The sequence below is a fragment of the Lytechinus variegatus genome, chromosome 8 (genome assembly GCF_018143015.1).
Source record: "Lytechinus variegatus isolate NC3 chromosome 8, Lvar_3.0, whole genome shotgun sequence".
In the NCBI taxonomy this organism is placed as follows: domain Eukaryota; kingdom Metazoa; phylum Echinodermata; class Echinoidea; order Temnopleuroida; family Toxopneustidae; genus Lytechinus; species Lytechinus variegatus.
In genome coordinates, this window is record NC_054747.1 from 39,880,905 (window position 1) to 39,904,829 (window position 23,925).

Sequence of the window (23,925 nt, forward strand, 5' to 3'; positions counted from 1 at the left end):
ACGCACTATATAGAGCGATCATTTGTTTAGAACCAGGCCGCCATGACACCATGGCAGCCGACATCATCGCTTTGGAATTCTACATGATGCAGTTTGAGAATTTGTATGAAGATCTGGGGGGCGTTTCATGAAAGGACTTGTCAGACGTTTTATCCGACAAGTCCCATTTCATCCGACAGTTACCATAGGAACGGTGCCTCTCAGCCAATCAAAATCATGGAAAGATGTCAGATCTGACAACTTGTCGGATGAAAATATTGATGAAACGCTCCCGTTTGCAGATTCCCAGTCCAAAGATAAAGCATTTGACAAGGTGTCTTGTGATTCTGTACTGACCGCAAAGAAACGTTAGCGCTGACAATCAGTAATGTGTCAGTGATGCCTACCTAATGTTACAACAATGTATTACTTTACACATTCAAACAAATGCTTTGATGTCACAATCCGAAAGATGTGACCGTGCTTTACTGTTAGCGCTCTGTCAGGGTAACGTGATGAATTGCCAATTCGTCCACTGCCAACTCGTCTACTCACATGATCAACTTTCATTTAGTCTTATGCCGTTCTGTCGGAGTGTCCATCAACATTTTGTCTAACAACCATTTGGTCCAATCATCACTTTGTCTGATCACCAGTTCATCTATGACGATTTCATCTCATAATCAGTCCGTCTAATATTTGTTTTATTTTTATTCAGTTTTTCCCAATTACCTGTAACAGTCTAATTAGACCAAATGGTATCAGGACTAAATGGCATTAGACTAAATGAAAGTAGACTATGTGGTGAGTGGACAAACTGATGGTAAACCAAATGATAGTAGACGAGTTGGCAATTGGACGAATTGGAATTGGACCAAATGAAAATAAACCAACTACGTTTCTGTGCGGCCGGCGAAGGTAGACAATCTGGCACTATTAGGTCACTGGCAGATCAATATTCATTGTCTGGTATTGTAGAAATTAGCTTTCAATTGTATAACTATAACAAAATTCTACACATAACAGGTGCTATAGGTTTATCGACGTGTGAAAATAAATACCGGTAAACCAATTGACACAGAATGCGGCATAGCATCAACAATGAAAATATTATCACAATAAACATGGTTACTAATGCTCCGAGAAAAAAGTAATCTTGAACAATATTTTGTGTATCAAAAGAACATGATTTTGTTTTGTTTGAAATCATATAAAAAAGAAATCATTTTCATTCAGCACGTTTATGTTTCCGTAATTCCATTCATGATTAATTGTAAATTTTCTATACACATACAGAAAAATTAAATCACACACATTAATTTCCATTAAATAAAAGATTTTAAATGACTGTTATCAATGATACATACAGTACATCTGCAAAACCAATATCACAAGTTTTCAATGAAGAAAAATATACTGTTTCATGCGTATAATAAAAAAGGATCAATAACTTGTCTTATTCAAAATTTAAAAAATTAATGCTTGGATAATTCTAAAAATAAATAATAAAGGAGATTCTCAGATGTATCTCATTCAGCCCAATCCTTGTGATACCTTGGGCTAAAGCCTCTTGGGGAATCCATACAAAAAAATGTGAAGCTAATGATGTCACTGTACTTCAAAAAGAAATCTGGTAACCACTTCATTGCCAAATTTAGAAGAAATCATGTTCTTCAATGAGTCTTAAAGATTAAAGACTGTCGCACCTGGAAATAAAATGCACTGCAGTCTTAGGTGTCAAAAACTCCCCATGTGTATTTTGGGTGAAAGGGTTCATGTTGTAATAAGGGACAAGTTTATGACAATTTTGTTTATGGAAATCGATTGAATCAATTTCTCTCACCCCCCTCCCCCCCAAAAAAAATAAAAATCACTTTATGTTCAGCACTTCTTCTTCGGTGCTACAGTATCTAACCTGGATAAAAAGCCTTAAAGTGAAAATGCATAAAGACGTAGCACCGTATGGACAAATCAGAAGGGACCCAAGTGAAAATTTCAAAGAAAGGGAATATTACAATATGATTATTTCTTTCCAAGCACCCGTTACAACTGATTGGCAGTTAATATTTCAGATGAATAAAGATAGCAGTCATACATTAATAATGGCCCCGTAAAACAAAGGATAGCGATTAATTGCTAAATGAAATAGCCTATCAAGACCATCCTCCCATGCACATTTTGCTCAGTGATTTTTTTTACCTGATTGCTAAGAAAGCATCAATGCTTGTAAGCAATTAGCAATTAATCGATGACCTTTGTATTTACCGGGCCATGGGGATTTTATTCAGTAGTGGTGCATGAAAGAAGAGCTATGAAACTGATGGTGAGGCCTACCCATCGGCGTCGGGACTCCCATCGGTGGGCGATTCTGAGCCAAAAGACCAAACGGCTGAGCAGGATGTCTCTGACTCATGTTCCCATGAAGCACACTTTCCTCCGAGGGCAGCGACGCATTCCCATGGAGGTGGACGGTTGGGGTCAAGCCAATGCTGTGGTTTAATGTTTGAGCATCTGAGACGTGAGTGCTCGAGGCCACTTGGGAGGATTCATTAAAAATGTTATTGAAGTTGAAAGGGGTTTGGGCGACACTACCTGGCAGTTGGTTGGACTTTGCGATGTTGAAGCTGCCTGGAGGTTGGTGCTCGTGAAACACTGGGAAATTGGCAGTCATGCTGTGAATGCCAGCTGTCCGGGAAGGTGTGAACATGGGATTGAAGGAAGCGATGTCCGTCTCCCGCGTATGGCTTCCTTTGGTTTGTGGAGGACTTGGAAGAATGGGTCCTGGGAGATGGGACGGGAGGTAGGTGGGCATCTCGTTCTGTCTCAACCGTCGAGAAGGTGAGATGTTTGAGATGAGCGATGAACTATTAGACGAAGATGATGTAACAGTCTCCGATTGACCCTGGGAAGTCTGAGAGCTGGGGAAATTGGGCAGGAATGTCGGTGGTGCGGTTTCATTGCTACTAGATGTATTTATTCGAGCTGAACTACCAAACCAGTTATCTTGCAGCAGAGAAATGGACGTACTGCGAGTTCCATCGATCTCGTGCGGATCCCGGGCAAAAATACTGTCCGAAGGGTTTGGGGCTCGCTTCTTGGACCGACTGCTTTCTTGTACTCTCCCGCCCCCACCTTGTGATGGGTACGTGATTCTCTGGACTTCCCCGCCTGCAAAGACACTTTCAGAAGACTGGTTGGGCGTATTGGAAGTGGATGAATGAAACTGCATCAAATTGCTGTGGCCTTGGGACTGGGGGTTATTGTGCATTGAAGAATGATGCCTCGAATCGGGATTTGACTGTTGGGTAGCTCTGCGACCAGAATGCATCGCACTATGTGCTTTCTTGGCCACATTCAAGTGATGCCCATCTGTTGCTGCTCTCTTGATCCCTTGTCCTTGGTGGCTACTCTGAACCATAGGTGACTGTGTCATTCTCCTCTGCTGCTGAGGAGTTTCAACGCTAGGAGGACCTCTACTGCTAGAGTTTGAATGCGGCATCTCATTTATCTGTGACATATGACTACCTTCCTGTACATTATAATTCATAGGACTTGGCTGCATTGGGCTTGGTTCCATAGATGCCACACTAGACCTTCCACTTGGTACTGAATAGGATTGGTTCTGAGGAGTCTGTCTATCAGATGGAGTGTGCTGCTGCTGCTGCTGCTGTTGCTGATTAGACGATGGAAAAGAAGGCAAACTTGAGAAGTCTAGATCATCACCTGACCCAAGATTTGAGGAATCTCCAAAGTTTACATTCACACAGTTATTACCTCCACGTTGATGCATTTGCTGCATAGGGGGAGAAGCAAGTTCTTGCATCTTTTGGGAATTACCTCTCGCGTTTTCCCTATCTTCAGTCTGTTGAGGTTCTAGATTCCACTGCGAGAATGAGAATGTATCTTGGGGAACATTAGAAAAGTCACTTTGTAACAGAGTGTTGGGATTAGAGGTATCAACTCTGGATTGCTTGTCTGCAGGTCGTGATCGACCTCCAGATCGTTGGCTAGGTTGCTCAGACGGCCTAGATATCATAGAGGAACTCCCCAAGGAATTATCAAAAATATCTATATTGACAGAGGTCAATGAGGTTGGAAAGTTAGAACTGGTTGATGTAGAGTTCAAGAAGTCAAGACCATCATCTATATCTGATTGTCTCAAGATCTGACTAGGACCCCCGGCCTTTGGACGCTGTGAACCTTTCTTCGTCGAAGAAACATTTCTCGTCTTCTCTGGGACTGTGGGATTTCCTGCCATGCTTCTTGCTAGAAGTGCCTGCTGTGTTGCTTTGTTGACTGCAGCATTGACAGCTGCCTGGACATCATTTGAACTTGTTGCTTGATACATTGGAGGTCTATTGTTTCCAGTACTTTGTCTATTTTGTAGAGCTATGTTCATAGAATTTGGATTGTTTTGATGGCTTTGATCAGCAGAGCTGAGGGGATGGTGCCTTTGTGTCCTGTCCTGTGAAGTTTGCTTGGGGGAGATCAATGAAGATGAAGCGGAAGATACTGGAGGATTGGAATCAAAACTTGAGGGATTCCAAAGAGATTGATTATGTGAATCTGCTGAAACTGCAGGAGATCTTGAAGGATACGGAGGTGGATTCTGGACAACTTCTGCCCGACCTGGATTCCCTCTAGACTTTGGCAGAGAGCTCTTTGAAGAACTTTGAGAGATGCTCTGGACACTAAATGCTGATGGATTAGTATTGCTTGTCTGTTGGCCCGTACCCCCTGCCTGTTTATCACCCGACTTTCCATTAGCTTCAGCAAGCCAAGGGAACCTATTGACAAGAGACTTGTCAAGTTCTCTCCTCCCAACATTATCTTCATCCGTTGGCTTTGGAGGTTCGATCTGTGGCTTTTCTTTCTGTCTTTTCTTTGAACCTTTGCTCTTTGTTTTGGTGGACTGCTGTGGAGCTGATGCCTCAGGTTGTACACACTGGACAGCAGGCTGTTGTGGGTGATGTTGAGGCTGCTCCGGTACTGTAATAAATGGCAATTGTTGAGGTGCTTCTTGTGGTGGCTCTGGCTGCAAGGGGGCTCCCAATTCCTCATTCTGGTCTTTTTCCGAGCCACCTTCTTCTGAAATATCAGCAGTAAGTGTTCTATGGAGAGTTGCCGTTGAAAAGTTTTTCACTGGTAACTGAGATTTCTTCGGGTTTACACTTTTCTGATTAGTGTTCCTTTGCTTCACTTGAGGTACAGAGGGAAATTTTTGTGCACCAAACATACTGCTATTGGTTTGAACTGCAGGAGAGGATTCTTGCATGGCAACAGATGCCAATGCCCTGCTTTTTGGGTGAACGTAGCGACTCTGACTACTGCTGGTAACTGGTCCAATCTCGGAAACAGGCCTATTTTTCTCCTGGATTACATTCTCAAACACTTGTTCATTTGCTGGATTGCTTTCTACATGATTTATGTCAGGCACTTTCGGAACATTCTTGGCAGCAGTAGGGGCTTTCCGTTCATTGTATTTATCTACTACAGCTGTCACCCGATTTATCAGCGAATAACTTGGTGGCGCATTACTTGGCTTTGATGAACTACTAGAGGATGATTGCCTGTTTTGATCTAAAGGAGATTCTTGGAAAACTGAAGTCTGCTCCATAACCGGGGCGGAAGAACTAGTAGTAGTCTGAATGGAATACGGAGGAAGTCCTAGGAAATTATCCCTGGTGACGGGAGTGGATCTGGTCTTATTTGAATCTATTATACTTGAAATGCTTTGGAAAGGATCCCCATTTGACACCGTCTGAGTGCTCTGTCGAGTTTCACCAAAGGGAGGCAAACCAAATAATGATTCCAGTGAGGGTTGAGACTTGGGAAGGGCGCCATGAATATCAGTTGTACTTGACATGACCTCTGTGTTGGCCTGAGAGGCTAAAGACACCTTGGTGGCAGAGAATCCTTGGAGAATATCTACTAATTGCTGCTGTTGTTGCAAGCTGGTGCTTCCCAAGTCTGGCTGGCTTGCCACATCCGACAGGTTATCCGTTGAGGGATTCAACCAAGGCTGTGAGAGGAGGTTAAGTGGAGGTGAAGACTTGCTTCCGTTACCCGTATTTGAACTCTGCAATGATGTGTTTGGAGGTGAGATATTTACAGATGGGCAAGTACTCACAGCCATGCTTGTGGATGTAGCCAGCGTTGTGCTTGTTGAACTCATCAGGGAGGGTGTGCTGACCGGAGAATGTGATTTCGCTGGTTGTATTCCCCGAGCTAGCTCTGAAGCTTTGGAGTGATGTGAGATCCAGCCATGTTGGAAAGGTCCACTTGATGATGGTGTAAATCCACTTGTAGGAGAATCATCCTTTTGTGTGCTTGATGGAAGTGATGAAATGGAAGCCTCTCTTTCTGCACTGGTAGTTTGCTCTAAAAGGCTACTGATTGAGGGGAAGCTGGTAGGTGACATATAGCTTTGGAAGCCATCAGAAGTAGGCGTAGTTGCTACTTTGGATGAATCTGGCGTCTTTTGTTCAATTGGAATCATCCTATCTGTGCTCTGAGGCAATGACAGAGACAATGAATTACTTGGCTGGTTCTGAGTACAGGCGCTTGATGTGACAACAGATAATGAGGTTGGGACGTCCTCACTGGCTGTTGATGTACAGGGTGGGCCTTCACGAGAGTTGTTTCCAGGAACTATGTCTTCCTCATCATCGATGTACGTTGGAAGGCCACTAACACTCATTGAATTGCTGAGAATGTCGTTGAATGTACTGAAGATTGCTTGCCCATTTGTTTCTGATGACGAAACAGTGGCGGACGACACTTGTGTTGTATTATTCTGATTCCCTGCTAAAGTTTCCCGTGTATTTGAGTTCAATAAGGCTGCTGCTGAATAATTGGAAATTTGGACATTGCCATTCGATGATACTGGGATATTACTATGTAATGATGGATTCGAGGAAAGCTTCATCACAGTCTCTGTATTACTGCTATCATCAATGCCTCCTGTTCCCAGGGTTTCTTGCATAAGACTCTCCAATAATGCTTCTGTAGCCATCTCTTGATCATCACCAATATCAGCATTATTATCGGAGCTTGGAACTGTAGGCAAAGGAAAATCTATTTTCTTACTCTTCTCCTTATCTTTCTCTTTATCCTTGTCTTTGTCTTTCTTTTTCTTTTCTTTCTCTTTGGACTTTGACTTTTTCTTCTTTTTCTTCTTGTGTTTGCCCTTGCTGGAGGATGTATCCATCTCATCTGGGAGATCATAGATCTCGATTCCTGGTTGAGTCGTCTGATGACCAAATATTCCATTTGTGTTTTTGATCACTGACTGATTGGCTGCATGACCATGGGAATCGTGCAGATCTCCAAGTTGCATAGGAGATGTCTCAGAATGAGTAGAGAAAATGCTCTCTGTTGCTTTGGCCAGGATGTCATTTGCAGCAAAGCCACCATTTCCTTGTCCTCTTCCTTGATCACTATGAGTTGATGTGGTTTCAATGGCAAGAGAGGTCATCAGGTCATTACCCTGAAAGGAATTTGAAACCACCTTGGATGAGGAAGATGCCGGGATGGTGCTACTATCTAATAGATGTGCCTGGCTAGAAGCAATAGGAGCAGGTTGGGTCATGGCAATGCCGCCGGAGGCAACGGCAGCTCCAGATGCCGATGCAGAAACTTGGTTGCCAGCACTTTCCATGGTGGCAGCAGACTGAACAGGTTGTGAGGCAATACTTTCAGACCCCTGCATTTTTAGCTGCTGCTGTGGTTGATGTTGCTGTTGAGGTTGCTGCTGCTGCTGCTGACCTTGTTGAATAATGGTGTTCGTCTGTTGCACACCCTGTTGAACACCCTGCTGGACATTACTCTGGTTTTGCTGCAAGATGACAGGTATGAGTTGTCCATTCTGCTGGATGTACACAATGTTCTGAGTTACAGGAGGTTTAGGAACCACCTGCATGGGCATTTGCATGTTCACACCACCTGAAAGGATCGTATTTGAAGGCTGTTGGAGGATCACCTGACCCTGACTGGTCATCACAACCGTACCTTGTTGATTGGCAGTAGGGTTCATCGGTAATCTAACAGTGACAGTGTTAGGAGCTATTGGTTGCACGTTGGATTGGGAGGCTATGGGAGAGTTTGGCTTACGGGAGTCTGGTGGGAGAGGGCAAAGGTTCTTTAATTTCGGCTGTGCAGGTTGTTTCTTCTTCACTGGAGTCTTGGGTTGGATTGCACTGCCTCGAGTCCCAACGACATTGACGCCCTGCTGAGAGGTAAGGATCACCTGCTGTGGCTGATTCATCTGTGGTGCGATTCGAACAGGGATATACTGCCCAGGTTGACCAGGTAACTGGATCAGCACAGTCTGACCTTGCGACTGGACCGGTTGCTGCTGAACTATCCTCACACCACTCCCTGTCCCGGACTGCAGGAGGACTTGGTTCTGCGATGCTGGTGTGGTGATCGGGGTACTTATGACCTGCGTTACAGCGGTGGTGTTCTTTGATTCCGCAGTTGTTGTATTAACCTGCCCGACAGAGCTATGATTTGAAGCCTCATGCGTGCAGGTAATTGCCGAGATGCCTTGCCCGCCTTGGCTCGTGGCAGACACAGCATTGTCCTCTCCAGTTTGGCCCAACGGCTTTGGGAGCGGCGACTGTCCCTCCGCTTCTGGTCTTTCATTGCCAACCACATTGATTTGATTGTTTGCTAAGGTCAGCGATGGCTTGGAATCGGTTCCTGACCTGCTTGTAGTCACCAGCAGCATTCCACCTTGATTACCTCCACCCTGCATGACATTGCCATCCATCCTGTTCCCACTCGCGATGGGTATCGTCATCTGATTCGTAGGCATTGTGACAAGGTTGGGAGACCCCATGACAGCAGTCGTGGGAGACTGGATGATGATGTTCTGACCAGCTCCTAAGTTCTGACTGCTCCCCAGCAGCTGTTCATGAGGGGGTTCCGATTTGTAATTTCTCTTTCCTTTGCCCTGCATGACAGCTTTCATGTGAGTTTTAATGTCAGTGTTGATGTTCATTGTTTTCAGAAATTCCGACCAGTCTTCCTTTTCCTTCTTCAGCTTGGCGTTCTCTTCCATGAGACGTTTGATTTCATCAACTGTAGAGGAGAAAAAGTAAAGGAAAATCATATATTAGTATTTCTTGCATGTAAATTGTATCGTAATGAGATCATAACATGCAAATTTCTTCAATGGAATCTTATCTACTTGAAATTTAATGCTCAAGGATCTTATTAGAAGTAAGCAAATTGCATTGACAAGCAATATTGGCTACATGAAAGTTCAAGTACTTCCACACAATAGCCAGGGTTCTATGAATCATCTTGTGTGATTGCACATGATGAAGCAATTAAATGTCTTAGTATATGTGAAAAAATTGAGTTTTTAGTTTTCTGTAATAGAAATTTGAATATTGTGGAAAAAAATGAACAAAAATATCAAAAATTTAATGCTACAATGTACAGAAACCCACAGCTCTAGACCATACAATTTGTAATTTGTTTGGTTCTTATTTGCATTACATAGGTCGTGACTGACATGTCAGAAAAACTTGATAATACATTCGAATGAAAGATACAAAGGAAAACCATCACAAGACATATATATTCTAGAGCAGAAAGTTTGATCAATTTGAGCTGGAAATGATTTAAATCTTATTTTCCAGTCCCTTTTGAAGATTTGACTGAAAAACAAGAAAGTAATGAAGTTTTTAACTACACAAATGCATACATGTACAATGACAAGTCTGTTGACATACAGAGGTGTCTTCATCAAAGAAGTCGGGCCGATGAGCAGGGCAACAAAGGACAATTCTCAGAGGCTCACAAATTGGGTAAGCCAGACTATCATAGAGCTTAGGAGTAAAATTCTCATTTTCTTATCACCTGCATTGTAAAATACAGGGATGCAAATTAGAATTGATAAAAAAAGGTCTGAAAATCATCTAGAATGACCCCTTGCAAAAAGGCATCCCTGAAAAGAAATTAAAACTAAATTGTCAAAACTTAAATGCTCATATCCAATTTTGATTAAATTGTCAGTGTTATTCTTGTTGCATTTTTTCATAGGGTCATTCCATGCCAATTGACTCAATGAATGTGCGATTTTGCACCCGACCCTCTCAGAATTCATTGTAAATTGGTACACATAAAATTCACCATGGCCCACGCACAAAACAAAAAAAAATTAGTCCTATTGGTCCGTCGGTTCTCGCGCTACGGCCCGCCCTTTTCACCTTGTTTTGACTAAAATGGGTGTGACCTTCAACTTTCAATGGCCACTGCGTCGTAACGTGTTGACCAATGGTAAACACATTACTAACATGAATATCAGTATGTGGGACTAGAGTGAAATTTCATGGTATCTTTGGATAATAACAAATAATATACAAGAAAATCAAATTAAAAAATTATTTGTCCGGGGGTCAAACTCAAGATCAAAGTAAAGGTCAAAGGACAAATCGCTCCAATACATTATTTGATGATGTTTTGGATTTCTCTCTGAATTTCCTATTAAATGGTACCAGTTTCGTGAAAATTGGTCAACATGTTACGACGCAATGGCCATTGGAAGTTGAAGGTCACGCCCATTTTTTAAATGGTACCAGTTTCGTGAAAATTGGTCAACACGTTACGACGCAATGGCCATCGGAAGTTGAAGGTCACGCCCATTTTTGTCAAAACAAGGAGAAAAGGGCGGGCCTTAGCGCGAGAACCGACGGACCAATTAGACTAATTTTTTTTGTTTTGTGCTTGGGCCATGGTGAATTTTATGTGTACCAAATTACAACAAATTCTGAGATGACCCCATATCATCAAGAATGACCCCTTGCCTACATGAAAACCTTGTTTTCTATGGTGGAAAATATATTGAGAAAGTCTGAATTCAGAATTTAGTCTGCAAAAAGGCATCCCTGAAAAGAAAGTCAAACTTAATTGTCAAAACTTTGTTGCTCATGTCCCATTTTGATTAAATTGTCAGTGTTATTCTTATTGGGTTTTTTTTCCTGTGTTGTTCAAAAGAACCTTTTGTTTTTACCAGTCTTTTAAGTGTCAATCAATATTAAGCTTACCTTCTGATTCTGGTGCGTTTTGGATCATAAGGTGCTGGCATTTCTTCTGAAGCTCTACCACCAGATTGTAAGTATCTTCAAGGATCTGTACTTTGCTCTACAATCAGGAAAATGTACAAAAAAAAAGAAATAGAAATTAATTATGCTTTGCATTGCTGTGTAACCTCTAAGAGTTATTTTACACTGTACAACACCTACCGGTACTTAGCTTGTTGTACACGAGCAAATGGGAGGCTGAATGTCAAACATTCGTACCATTGCACACACGACGTACCATCCAAAATGTCTGTTGCACAGCTTTACCAGGTGACATCACAATACAATTCAATTCATTGCACTCATTAAAAAATGAAGGTGAAATACGCGTACAAGCCTGCTGGCTAAATGTGCAATGCTGCCAGAGTTCATGTGCACTTGTGGGATTTTGCTTAAAATTCACTTTCAATGTTTTTGCTCTCTTTTCATAGATTACTTCAGTAGAAAAAAAATTTCTCATATTTTCGCTAATCTCTGAGGCGTTGTACATTATAAATAGCGAATATTCTTAATGGTGCAAGATTTTGCATTCGAAGAAAGAAAGAGATGCTTTATCATCATCATCACACCTCGTTGAATAGAGCATCTTTCTTTCACCTCATGCGAAATCTCGCCCCATCGCACTCATGCCTATTCACTATTTGTATGTTCATGTACAATCTCTCAAAACACTTTAACTCAAACCTTGTCACCATTAACGCTGCACAATAAGCGGATGGTCTACACAATCTTTATCTAGACTTTACATTCCATCGGTTTATTTTCAATTGGTCTAATGCCAATTCGTCCTATTACCAACTCGTCTACTATCATTTGGTCTACCATCAATTTGTGCACTGTCCACATTGCCTATTTGCCATTCCGACCACTCACAATTTTGTCTAATATTCAGTTGGTCCAATAGCCATTTAGTCCCTAAACCATTTGGTCTAATAGGACTCAATGTTAATTTGGCGAAATCAATGAATTTAAAATAGATATTAGACCAACTGGTTATGAGGGAAAATGGACATACATGTATATGCACTGGTGATAAGACGAAGTGATTATTGGACCAAATGCTTTTTGGACTAATTGGTTGTTTGATGAAAAGGTGATGGACAGATTACATTAGACTAAATGAAGTTAGACCATGTGATAAGTGGACCAGTAGGCAATAGACGAATTGACAATTTACCCATTCCATCTTGTCTTTCCCCACAAGGCCTAACCCTTGTATGTCTACAACCAATTCATCTCCTTACAATTTGCCATCTATCCCATTCAGCCAATTAACCATTTTGTCTTCTTCGCAGTTTATAGTTTGTACATGTACATGAGACCATTGGCCCATATTTTGAAGTCGGTTTAATCTAAACTCTGGTTTAAAGTTGTGGTTTATTATGGATGGCCAATAGTGGCATAAACCTCTAAAAAGAGGTTCAATGTATCAGGTAATTTTTCTCCAAATCATTTTTAACAGTTTTGGACGGAGAGATAAGTTAGCTTTTTTCACCATTCACGGGTAAGGAAAGAGCACAGTAAACATAAGAAACATGCAATGTATGGAAAAAATTTGACGTACATGTATTTGGCAGACCTTCATTTTCCATGATTCCTTGAAATCATTTTGATTTACATGTAGTTGAAAACTATCAGAAAAATAAAGAATATTCACCTCTTTCCTGACTCTGATTTGAATTTGAACTTGGTAAATATTGTAGTCCCATATGTATATTTTCATGGCAACACCATTGAAGTCTAAATGTGGGACTACAAGATTTACCGAGAGTTAGTTCAAATCAAATCATTTATTTCCACAATATCAAAAAAACATTACAAATATGTACAGAATAGGAAACAAACATAATTGAAGTTAAAATCAGAGTCGGGAAAGAGGTGAATATTCTTCATTTTTCTGATAGTTTTCAACTAAATCAAAATCATTTCAAGGAATTATGGAAAATAGATGGCCATTTCATGGATTTAAAGATGTAAAATGTGAAATTTTAGCAATTATTTTTTTTATTATTTATTTTTTTGGCAGGAGCATGATATTTTGTAAACACTTTTACCCAGGCCTAGTTTCACCAGAGATTAATTTTTAAATAGCTACACAGCTATTGCATACATGATGTTACAAAAAATCTACAATTTATCATACATGCATTGCATTGAATTGATTTGAGCTCCTCAAAAAAATAAGGAGAGCAATTTATTGAGCTCCACGAAATTATAAATGTGAAGGACCAATTTGGCTTTCCATATTTTCAGTACAGAGTTAGATCATGGTGTAAATTAAACCCGGCTTTAGAATATACATTGTAGGCTACTTTGTCTAATTTCCAGTTTATACATGAAGGCTATATCCATTCTTTCTAATATCCACTTGTTCTAAACTAACAGTGTATTCTATATGAAACTCATAGCGTGGAAGAGCCGTGGTGTAGTGGTTCTGACTCTCGCCTTGTAAACAGAAGGTCGTGTGTTTGAATCCCACCGCGGTCTAGCGTCCTTTGGCAAGGCGTTAATTCACACTTTGCCACTCTCGTCCCAGGTGCTACATGTAAATGGGTACAGGTAGGATGCGAAAGATGTTTGATTTTGCCAGCGCCATAATGTGGCTGCGATGAATGCAAGGAATGCTCCCCAGGGAGTGGAAATTGTGCACGTTTCATGCTTGATTGAAATGAATCCAATGACAGGGGTAATGATATGCTGTAATGCACTTTGGGCCACTCTGGGAAAAGCGCTTTATAAAAATTGGCTATTATGTTGTTTCTATTTGGTCGCATGTCATAAGGTGGTCCAATTTCGCGAACAGGGTAAAAATGGTCCAAAATTTTATTTTTTGATATGTTATAGCTATTACCATTCTCTAAATAACGGAAAAGTTTGAAGTCTCGAATACCTTTATTTTTCCTTAAAATGACTAATTAACAGCTAATTACTACATAGACGTCAATGTAAATGTGAATTTTGAAATGTGTTTTTCTCAAATTGGACCTGCTGCACTTTAAATGGTGTCAAAAGTTAATGCAACATTGGATCACACTAGTAAATTGCAGTTGTAATCTTGAAACATCAATAATTAAATCTGTACCAAAAATTGAATAATTATCTATCATTGTATGCATATTAATTATACTAATTAATTAATAGTATTTAATTTCACATTTTTGCCCCCAAAATACCTGTCACTGTATTTATATGCTTGGCAAAATGACAACATCATGGGTAGAAATGTTTGTTGCAATGATACACAACATTTGTACTAAAAATTAAGATTACAAATTAGATAATTACCCAAATCTCTCCGGTTTACTAATTGATTAGGTTGCAGATCAGAGCTGACATACACATGTATTCCATTGCTGCATATTTTCAAAATTGTCAAATTTTTATGACATTTAGTTGTTCCCTGCTTTAAAACACCCAGAAATATGAGGATAACAGTCATATTACATATTATAGTAAGTTGTTAATTAAGTTTGATTAATATTTTATCATTTACCGCATCCACCAGCTCCGCATCCACCGGCTCCGCCACCCCTGTTACTTCAAACTTAATGTGCTATAGTTTTTGTTCCTGATATTGTATTGATCTAATTCATAGTAATATATTTAGCCTACAGTTCTAGCTTCAAAATGAGATATTACTCAATAAATTTGGTCAAGATGCTGTGATGTAGCAACAATTTATCCATGGCACCTTGTGGAAAATTGTTCATACGCCACCCTTTTTGCATACCCAACTTATGAAATGCGACCACTATATAATGGATGAACTGTTAAACCCAATTCTCATTTGACAAAATGAAAATATGTTGAGAAGATGAAGTAGAAATTCGTCCAACTGGGAATTATACTCAATGAGGATTAAGCTACAGACCAGAGTCCCGTCTTACAAAGAGTTGCGAGTGATCCGATTAATCGTAACTATGGACGGCCAGCAACGTCTACATATAAAATATGCTTGTTTGTTCAAAAAAAGTTCTAGATTTGAATGTATATCCATAAATTCATTGATTTCTTGACATTTTGGTGTGTTCTCCTTTATTTACAAAAGTCATTTTACAAATTTCCTATAGAAGAAATTATGACACTAATGGATTTCCATAGAGTTACGATTGATTGGATCGATTGTAACTCTCTGTAAGACGGGGCCCAAGTATTGTTTTAATCAGCAATTACACAAAACTGATGGTACACTGTAATTCAAATCGCTTTTTTAGCCCATGTGATAAGACTTATCTGAGTACATGAAGACCAACTGCATGTACACGCAAATCAGTATAAACTGTACAAAATCGCATGAAGAACAATATCCTTCCAAAATTAAATCCTGAATACGGAGTGGTTCAAATTGCATCATGTGACCAAATATATTCTAACTATGATGTTGCGTGATGTCAGACCTCAATATATTTTTTATTATATCTCTTACTAAGCTTATCTTTCGGGCGCATCAGTCAGCAAGCTTTTGCTCCCGAGCAAGTCCCGCGATGCGTCGGCGCAGGCAATAATCCGCATTCTACTGAGCATGTGACTTCAGGAACGGTAGCTCATTGAATGCAAGTAACCACACTCTGCAAGCTCGGTGCATAGATTTTGGTTATAATTTCCTACAAGTAGGATAAAACAAAAATATATCAGCCGTTTCCTTCGAAAGAAAAGTGGGAATTATTAATCCTTGGTTGGACTAACTATTTTTCCTCAAGACTTCACCCCTCGGGAAAAATAGTAATTGCCAGACCAACCTCAGATAAATGATTCCCACTATACTTTCTCAAAGCTTGATATATTTGTATATTTTTACATCATGCGCATGTCTGGTGTGCGGATTATCATATTCAAATAAAGTTTACAGTAACTTACTCTTCTGGCATCCTGTTTTGGGAGAATCTCAATGAGTTTGTTGATGCCCTCATTGAGTTTTGACTTTCGCCTTTTCTCAATCTCCGCATGGTGCGATTTACGCTTGACTCTCTCCACATCCTCCCTGTTTAAAAAAATAAAACAAAGATTTATCTTGTGAGAAAAAGAAATCTAAAAAGGTCTACTTAAAAAAAAACATCTTTGTATTTCACAAACTAGTTAAGTGACATCAGAGGGGATGTTTCATAGCTTGTTAGATGTTAACATGACAAACAAGTCCTGGGGAGAGTTTCATCAACATTTTTGTCTGACAAGTTGTCAGGTCTGGTATCTTTCCTTGATTCTGATTGGCTGAAAGGCATTGTTACTATGGTAACTGTTGGTTAAAACAGGATTTGTCTGATAAAACGTCCGACAAGTACTTTCACGTAACACTCCCCAGTTTTATCCTTGTTTAATAGAATACTTGTGCTTCTCAGCAAATCAAGGTCAAGGAAAGTTTTCAGATCTGACAACCTGACAGATGACATTGTTGAAATGCTCCCAATTTTGATGACACCTCTTGTGTTGTGCCAGTTATTACATGCATCTCTAATAGATTCATCCAAACCAACTTGATGTGAGGTCAGGAAAGACCTTAAAGCCCCCTTTATGGTACATTTGGTCTACAATCATTTTCCTTAAAGTGACATATGATTCAACGAGCATTGTTGGGTCTACAAATTTGTTTACACGTTTAGCATGGAATTATACAAATTTTTTAAAAATCATTAAGATCACAGCCCTTAATAATAATAATAATAGGCATTTATATAGCACCATCAATCTAGAAATATTCTATTCCGAGGAGCGTTTTATACCCCGGCCTTAGCTTTACATGTAGCTGCCTTTCAGCGCTCATGCATTCAAGGAACTAATCCTGCCGGGTACCCATTCACCTCACCTGGGATGAATGCAGCACAATGTGGATAAGTTTCTTGCCGAAGGAAATTATGCCATGGCTGGGATTCGAACCCACAACCCTATCGTTTCAAAGTCCGAAGACTATTCCACTGGGCCACAACGCTCCACATCAGATTAACACATTGTAGGGGCATTACATGATCAGCACTTGGTCCTTGTTTAAAGGTAAATGCTAGTTTTGGTAACGATATCAAAATGAGTTCGTACAGAATCCAATGAAATGACTACCAAATTGTCTGTATAAATAAAACGCATGTGCCAAAGGATTCTGGAAGAAATTGTGTAATTGCTGAGAAATCAGCAAATAAGCACAGGATTCAGGTAGGGCGTCGGGCCGACGCCCTAAGCAATAATCATACATTGTCCCACGTGCGCTTATCTGTGTTGGGGATTTTCGGTGTCAACACTTTTCAGCGTAGATTTCAAGATTTCACAAAGTTCAGTTAATGTAACTGTACTAGATCTAGATCCTCGATGATATACTGACAATTAAGCCTTGTTTTACAGACTTTCTCATGAAATCAGTGTTTACTGCAACTACTGGAATTTCTCTTTAATCAGCTCAGGGGTATGAAACAATGTAGGCATCTTACGATCAGCGCATGATCGGTAGTGCTGGGGCTTGTTATCTCGGAGTGGCCTCTGTACAGCTCTGTCTTTGGCCCTCTAGATGCCCAACACATAAAATCATACAACTGCTTTGATTGAACTTGATTTAAAAAAATCAATGAGAAATATCTCTTACTCACCCTTCAATGTCAGTTGAAGTACACGTATCAAATGTGGTTTCCAATGCACCAGCAGCATTGATGGTTAATAGCGCAGCTTGAACCGTATCTGAAATGAACAAATTGAGCAATACATTGTAAGGTTAATAAGGCCCATCTTAAGCTTTCAAACTGGGACCCGTCTTACAAAGAGTTGTATAACAGGTGGGTGTTTCATAAAGCTATTCATAAAGTTACGCACAACTTTACGCACAAATGGAACATGTTCTTAGGTCATAAATCAATTATACAGGGATATCATTTAGCACAAGGAAGGATCACCAGTCCTTCATATCTTACAAACAGCTTCATAAAACACCCACCTGATCCGGTGGGTGTTTCATAAAGCTGTTCGTAAGATACAAATGACTTTACGCACGACTGGTGATCCTTTCTTGTGCTATCCCTATATAATTGAGATATGACCTGAGAACATGTTCCAGTCGTTCGTAAAATTATTCGTAACTTTACGAACAGCTTTATGAAGCACCCACCAGATCAACATCAAGTACTTGTATATGGAAATCCATCAACATCCTAACTTTTTCTTTTGGATATTTGCACAATGTCCTTTGAAAACAAGAGAAGCACAGTGAATTTTCAAGAAAACTATGAATGTATGAATATACATGTACATGTACATGACATCCAGAAAGGGGGTAGGACCTCGAGTGCAAGGTGTAAACAGGGGGTCTTGATTGGGAACAATGAACTATCGAGCAGTATGAAAAGAAGGGTCTAGGGAACTGCATATTGTCTTGTAATTGCAAGAATGCCCTTTTGTAATGCACCTGAGCATGCTGGGTGTTCTCACGTGCATGTAATGTGCGAAGGTGTGGTGGTACAGTCAGCAGGCACAAAATTAATCATTCATTTTGGGGGCTACTTTTCAAAAGTTAATAACTTTAATGCTTCATTTTAGAGTAGGGGGAATCCCCGGTGTAGTGGTCCACCTGCACTCCCCCCCCCTCCTAATCATCTATATAGGGAGGAGAGACCTGCGGGTTAGTGATTCAGTTCACTTTTCGTCTCCCAGGCACAGGTGATGCCAAACAAATATTTGATATGTTTTAACATTGCAATGAATGGGGATTTTCCAGTGCTCCTTGGAGTTACCAGGGCTCATCTTGGAGGGGTGAAATCCCTCCGAGCCGTCCAGTAATTTTTCCCCTACACGTAGTTGTAAGGATGTTCTTGCATCGACACAACAATATTGATGTGTATGTGCTACATGTATTTACCACAATATGAGAGCGGTTGGGTGTTTAATAAAGCTGTTCGTAAGTTAAGAGCATCTTTAAGAATGGCTGGTGATCATTTCTTGTGGTAAATTGCATACACCAAAACTCTCATTGGCGATGGTTTATTAGCGCGTAAGAGAGGTTTACCAGTCGTTCTTAAAGTCGCTATTAAATTACGAACAACTTTATGAAATGGCCCCCTGGTCTCCAATGAAGAATTCAAGTAGGCAAAGATTTTTTTCAAAGGGCACTTTTTCATACAAAAGGCATCAATAGTAAAATGTACTTTATTAACAGAGCACATGAATTGGATCACTATACAGCATCAATTCCACAACACTTATTTGGGCTGTAAGTCTACAATTATGTGGTCGCATGTCATAAGGTGGTCCAATTTCGCGAACAGGGTAAAAATGGTCAAAAATTTTATTTTTTGATATGTTATAGCTATTACCATTCTCTAAATAATGAAAAAGTTCTAACTCTCGATTACCTTTATTTTTCCTTAAAATAACTAATTAACAGCTAATTATTACATAGACTTCAATGTAAATGTGAATTTTGAAATGTGTTTTCCTCAAATTGGACCTGCTGCACATAAAATGGTGTCAAAAGTTAATGCAACATTGGATCACCCTAGTATTTTGCAGTTATAATCTTGAAATATCAATAATTAAATCTATACCAAAAATCGAATAATTATCTATTATTGTATGCGTATTAATTATACTAATTAATTAACAGTATTTAATTTCACATTTTTGCCCCCAAAATACCTGTTACTGTATTTATATACTTGGCAAAATGACAACATCATGGGAAGAAATGTTTGTTGCAATGATACACAACATTTGTACTAAAAATTAAGATTACAAATTAGATAATTAACCAAATCTCTCCGGTTTACTAATTGATTAGGTTGGAGATCAGAGCTGACATACACATGTATTCCATTGCTGCATATTTTCAAAATTGTCAAAGTTTTATGACATTTAGTTGTTCCCTGCTTTAAAACACCCAGAAATATGAGGATAACAGTCATATTACATATTATAGTAAGTTGTTAATTAGGTTTAATTAATATTTTATCATTTACCGCATCCACCGGCTCCACATCCACCGGCTCCGCCACCCCTGTTACTTCAAACTTAATGTGCTATAGTTTTTGTTCCTGATATTGTATTGATCTAGTTCATAGTAATATATTTAGCCTATAGTTCTAGCTTCAAAATGAGATATTACTCAATAAATTTGGTCAAGATGCTGTGATGTAGCAACAATTTATCCATGGCACCGTGTGGAAAATTGTTCATACGCCACCCTTTTTGCATACCCAACTTATGAAATGCGACCATTTTGAAGAGCATCAAGGTCATTCTGATGGCATCAGATGCCATGGCTTTGGGTTCAAGCCCTGCAAGAACATGCTCCATTTCTCTAGTGAGCCCTCTTATATGTCTTTGTCTGTAGTCAATCTCATGTCACAGGGCACAATGGTTGCCGCTGGAGAACTTCAAATAACAAGCAAACTACATGGTGATCATGCAAATTACAGCCAAAGACCAGAGCATGCGACCACAGCTTCCTTGCTTCTTTGCGTACTTTGCATGCGAATGTTTGGTATTAATTTTGTAAAGGTGGTATTCATTCAAAATTGAGTTCCTAGTGAACTTGAAGGGAAATCCAAACATGTTCATAAAGTTCAAGTTCAATTTTATTTTCTCACCCATGGATATAAGAAAACAAACAACATGTACAAGAATGAAAATTACATGCATTAGAGAAAATTGGAAACTACTGAAAAGTTCATAAGAACTTGTGAGTTGTAGCTCCCAGTAAAACAAGGTAAAATACATATGAAAATCAAATGAAAAATGTACACACAGCATCAGCAATCACCAGCATACATACATGTACAAGGGGGATGGGAACAATTGGGGTAAAGCAGATTAGCAATCACAAATTTTTAATCAATTACAAGATATGTAATTGATTTTGGGACCAGAAATGGTCTTGCAAGGGAGTATAACTATAAGTTTCTTCACCCCATCAGTTTGACAACGTTCTAGACATGAATTTTTTTTTAAAAAGAGTACAATTATGAAGCAAAAAAAGACATATAGAAAAATTATTACAATAATTCTTTTCTCAACTTGTTTTTCTAGATTGACACAATTTTCTTTGTAGTGTTGTTGTCTACATTCAACATTCTGCATGATCATGAAGGAGTGCATTTTGTGGTGGAGTTCATTAAAGAAAAATGAAACCTTTAGAGCAAGATAACTTGTGTGAAAACAGAAAACTCAAAGTAACATCAATGAAAGTTTGAGAAAAATCAGATGAGAAAATTACGAGCATTTGAATATTGAGATCACTAAATGCTATGGAAATCCTCCTATTGGCAATGTGACAAAGATGTCTGTGATGTCACTTGTGAACAACTCGTATCAAATTCTCTGCGGAATCGAAAATGGCGAATTCCGCATGCGCAGAGGTCTGTACTGTAGCAATTTTAGGTAGGATGGGGGGTGGGGTGTCCGGACACTTTATATTTTTGAAGCCTTCTTTTTTGTCTTTGGATTACAGTAAGAATATTAATTCAATCTTTGTAGTCATTTTGTATTTTGTTCTTTGTAATATTTCCTAACATTTTGTACTAAAAATTGCTGAAACTTAGCTTGTAAATTTTTCCAAATGACTTTCTAAAATTGATCGTCCGGACACACAACCCGTCCGGATACACAACAACTGGGTATACAGACAAGTTACTGTAGACCTCGCGTATGCGCAATTTGCCTTTGGGGTTTTCAATTCAGCAGGGAATTTAAAACGTGTGGGGTACATGGGGTAGGCCCTACTGCGATTCGGCTGCCTTCAATTCACCAATTTTGAGACAATCGAAGAAAGGGCAAGGAGTGAGTTTGCTGAAAAAAATTGGGCTGCAGCGGCGGGCTTGTCATTGATAATTTGAAATGCGCTGCACTCAACTTCAAGACTCGGTAATGTCGGTTAGTCATTGATTGTCAATGTCGGTTCGGTTCAACTAACTGAAGTGTCAGTGTGAGTGTCAACATCACCATGGACATGGTCAATCGTTTTTGTCAATCCCATGCCTAGACGTCGACCGTCTCTGAGCTCTGTCCGTCCAAAAGAACTAAACATCTAGGTAACGTTTTGAAAGAGGATCTACTAATCACCAGGTTACAATGAATGCGAAAGTGACACTGAACTCACAACTAACAAGTCGAAACTGACTGCATCGCCGCAATGGCGCGGTCACACACAAAGTGAGTGCAAGTCCCATTCATTCACGCACACAAATAAATTTTGCAACTGATCAAACTTACTGTCGGCATCTCCGTTTACAAGATTCTCTGCCATCTTTTATTCTTTAGAAAACCTTTACGAAGAAAAATGTTGATGCGTTGCACAGTCTATGAAACATGAATTCGTGGGAAACGGTCATGCTATCGAAGCAATAATGATGTTACACGGCAGTGAAAATTTACATGTTTCTTGTGGCGTACGCTTTCTCGCCATCTTGAAAATTGCTCGAAATGCATATTCCCGTATTCCCGAAAGATGGCGCTACCACCTTTACAATTATTTTTTTTATTGATCAATATAATTTATAAAAAATATTTAAAAATATTGAAATGATTTTTCCTGCTTTTTTTTTGTTCAGTATGTACTTTCTTTATAGTGTAGTGGTACTTGACTAAAGCCGCAATCACAAAAACACATGGCATTTGAAGGGGGGCATTATTTTTTTGAGGGGTTAAACCCCGGGTATATGGAAGGGGGGCCAGGGGGGCTCTTAGCTTAGGTGAAACGCCATTATTGCTTTCAATTAAGTTCCTACCAATCTTCTGTTTTAAGGACACAATAAAAATCAATGAAAGAAAAACCAATGAAAATTATGTATTTTACAACAACTTGTAGATCAAGTAGAGAGGGGTGGGGGAGGGGCGACGTACCGCGTTTCAATATTTCTCAAGTAGGCCTAATAATGAAAAGGAAGGGGGAGAAGAGAAAAACAAGAGGAGAGGGTGAGTGATCCAAGACGGAGCCTGGGTCGTGCGATTCTTCACTTTTCTCCAAATTTTGACAATTGAAAAAAAAATTGGATCCCCCCCCCCCCGCCATTGTAACAGGTAGACTGCCTCAATATGGTATTCTGATAGTAAATAAAAATCTTAGACAACACTTGTGGTATAAAATTATGCTAATAATGCTGCAAAAAGTCAAGTATTGAGCTGTGAGATTTTAAGAATAGGGATTTACAAAAAAAAACATTACGAATTTGAAAGGACAAATCCACCCCAACAAAAAGTTGATTTGAATAAAAGATAAAAATCCAAAAAGCATAACACTGAAAATTTCATGAAAATCTAATGTAAAATTTAAAAAAAGAGTTATTACATTGTATAGTTTCGCTAAATTTCACAAAAATTAAAATGCACATTCTGGCTGGTATGCAAATGAGGAGACTATGACGTCATCCACTCACTATTATTATATGAAATATTCTAATTTTCTCATTACTGTCAAGTGAAACAACAATTAATTCCTCCCTGAATATGTGGAATTAGCATTGTTTAATACTATATGGTTCAGTCAAGTTGGTCCTTATTGTCAAATCTGTAAAAAAATGAATTATTTTATCATTCAAACACTACTAAAAACAAAAGAAATGGTGAGTGATGGACATCGACTGACTCATTTACATGACACTGTTATGTGCATATCACTGTTTTGTAAAAAAAAAAAAAAAATAAGCGAAACTCTTAAATGCCTAACTTTCTTATTTTACATTTGAGTTTGATGTAATCAAAAAATTTCTTGGGTGGGCTTGACATTTAATTATAATTGCCACGAATATGGAAGATTTATCATGAAGCCTAGCATTCCTTAGGTTTTAAATTCTAAAACCTATATAAGGTTTACTATTATCAGAATTTTATCCAAGTTGTGAACGGATCTGCCATTCTCATTTCGCCTTGCTCCGTGATATAAACCGCGTGA

The 23,925-nt window shown here is 39.2% G+C and overlaps 1 protein-coding gene across 2 annotated transcripts; it reads right to left on the reverse strand.

The window, feature by feature from the left end:
• Positions 1 to 799: 799 nt before the first annotated feature.
• On the reverse strand, positions 800 to 22,469 carry LOC121420490 (serine-rich adhesin for platelets-like). 2 transcript variants are annotated; one of them, XM_041615147.1, is made up of 5 exons: positions 22,248 to 22,469; positions 17,642 to 17,729; positions 15,930 to 16,053; positions 11,037 to 11,133; positions 800 to 9,063 (listed from the first exon to the last, which is right to left on the reverse strand). In XM_041615147.1, the coding sequence occupies exons 1-5, from the start codon at positions 22,279 to 22,281 to the stop codon at positions 2,264 to 2,266; spliced, it is 7,143 nt and encodes a 2,380-aa protein (XP_041471081.1). In that variant the 5' UTR covers positions 22,282 to 22,469; the 3' UTR covers positions 800 to 2,263. The 2 variants fall into 2 exon arrangements, with proteins under 2 accessions (XP_041471081.1, XP_041471080.1); XM_041615146.1 differs by having other exon boundaries at positions 22,239 to 22,469.
• Positions 22,470 to 23,925: the final 1,456 nt, after the last annotated feature.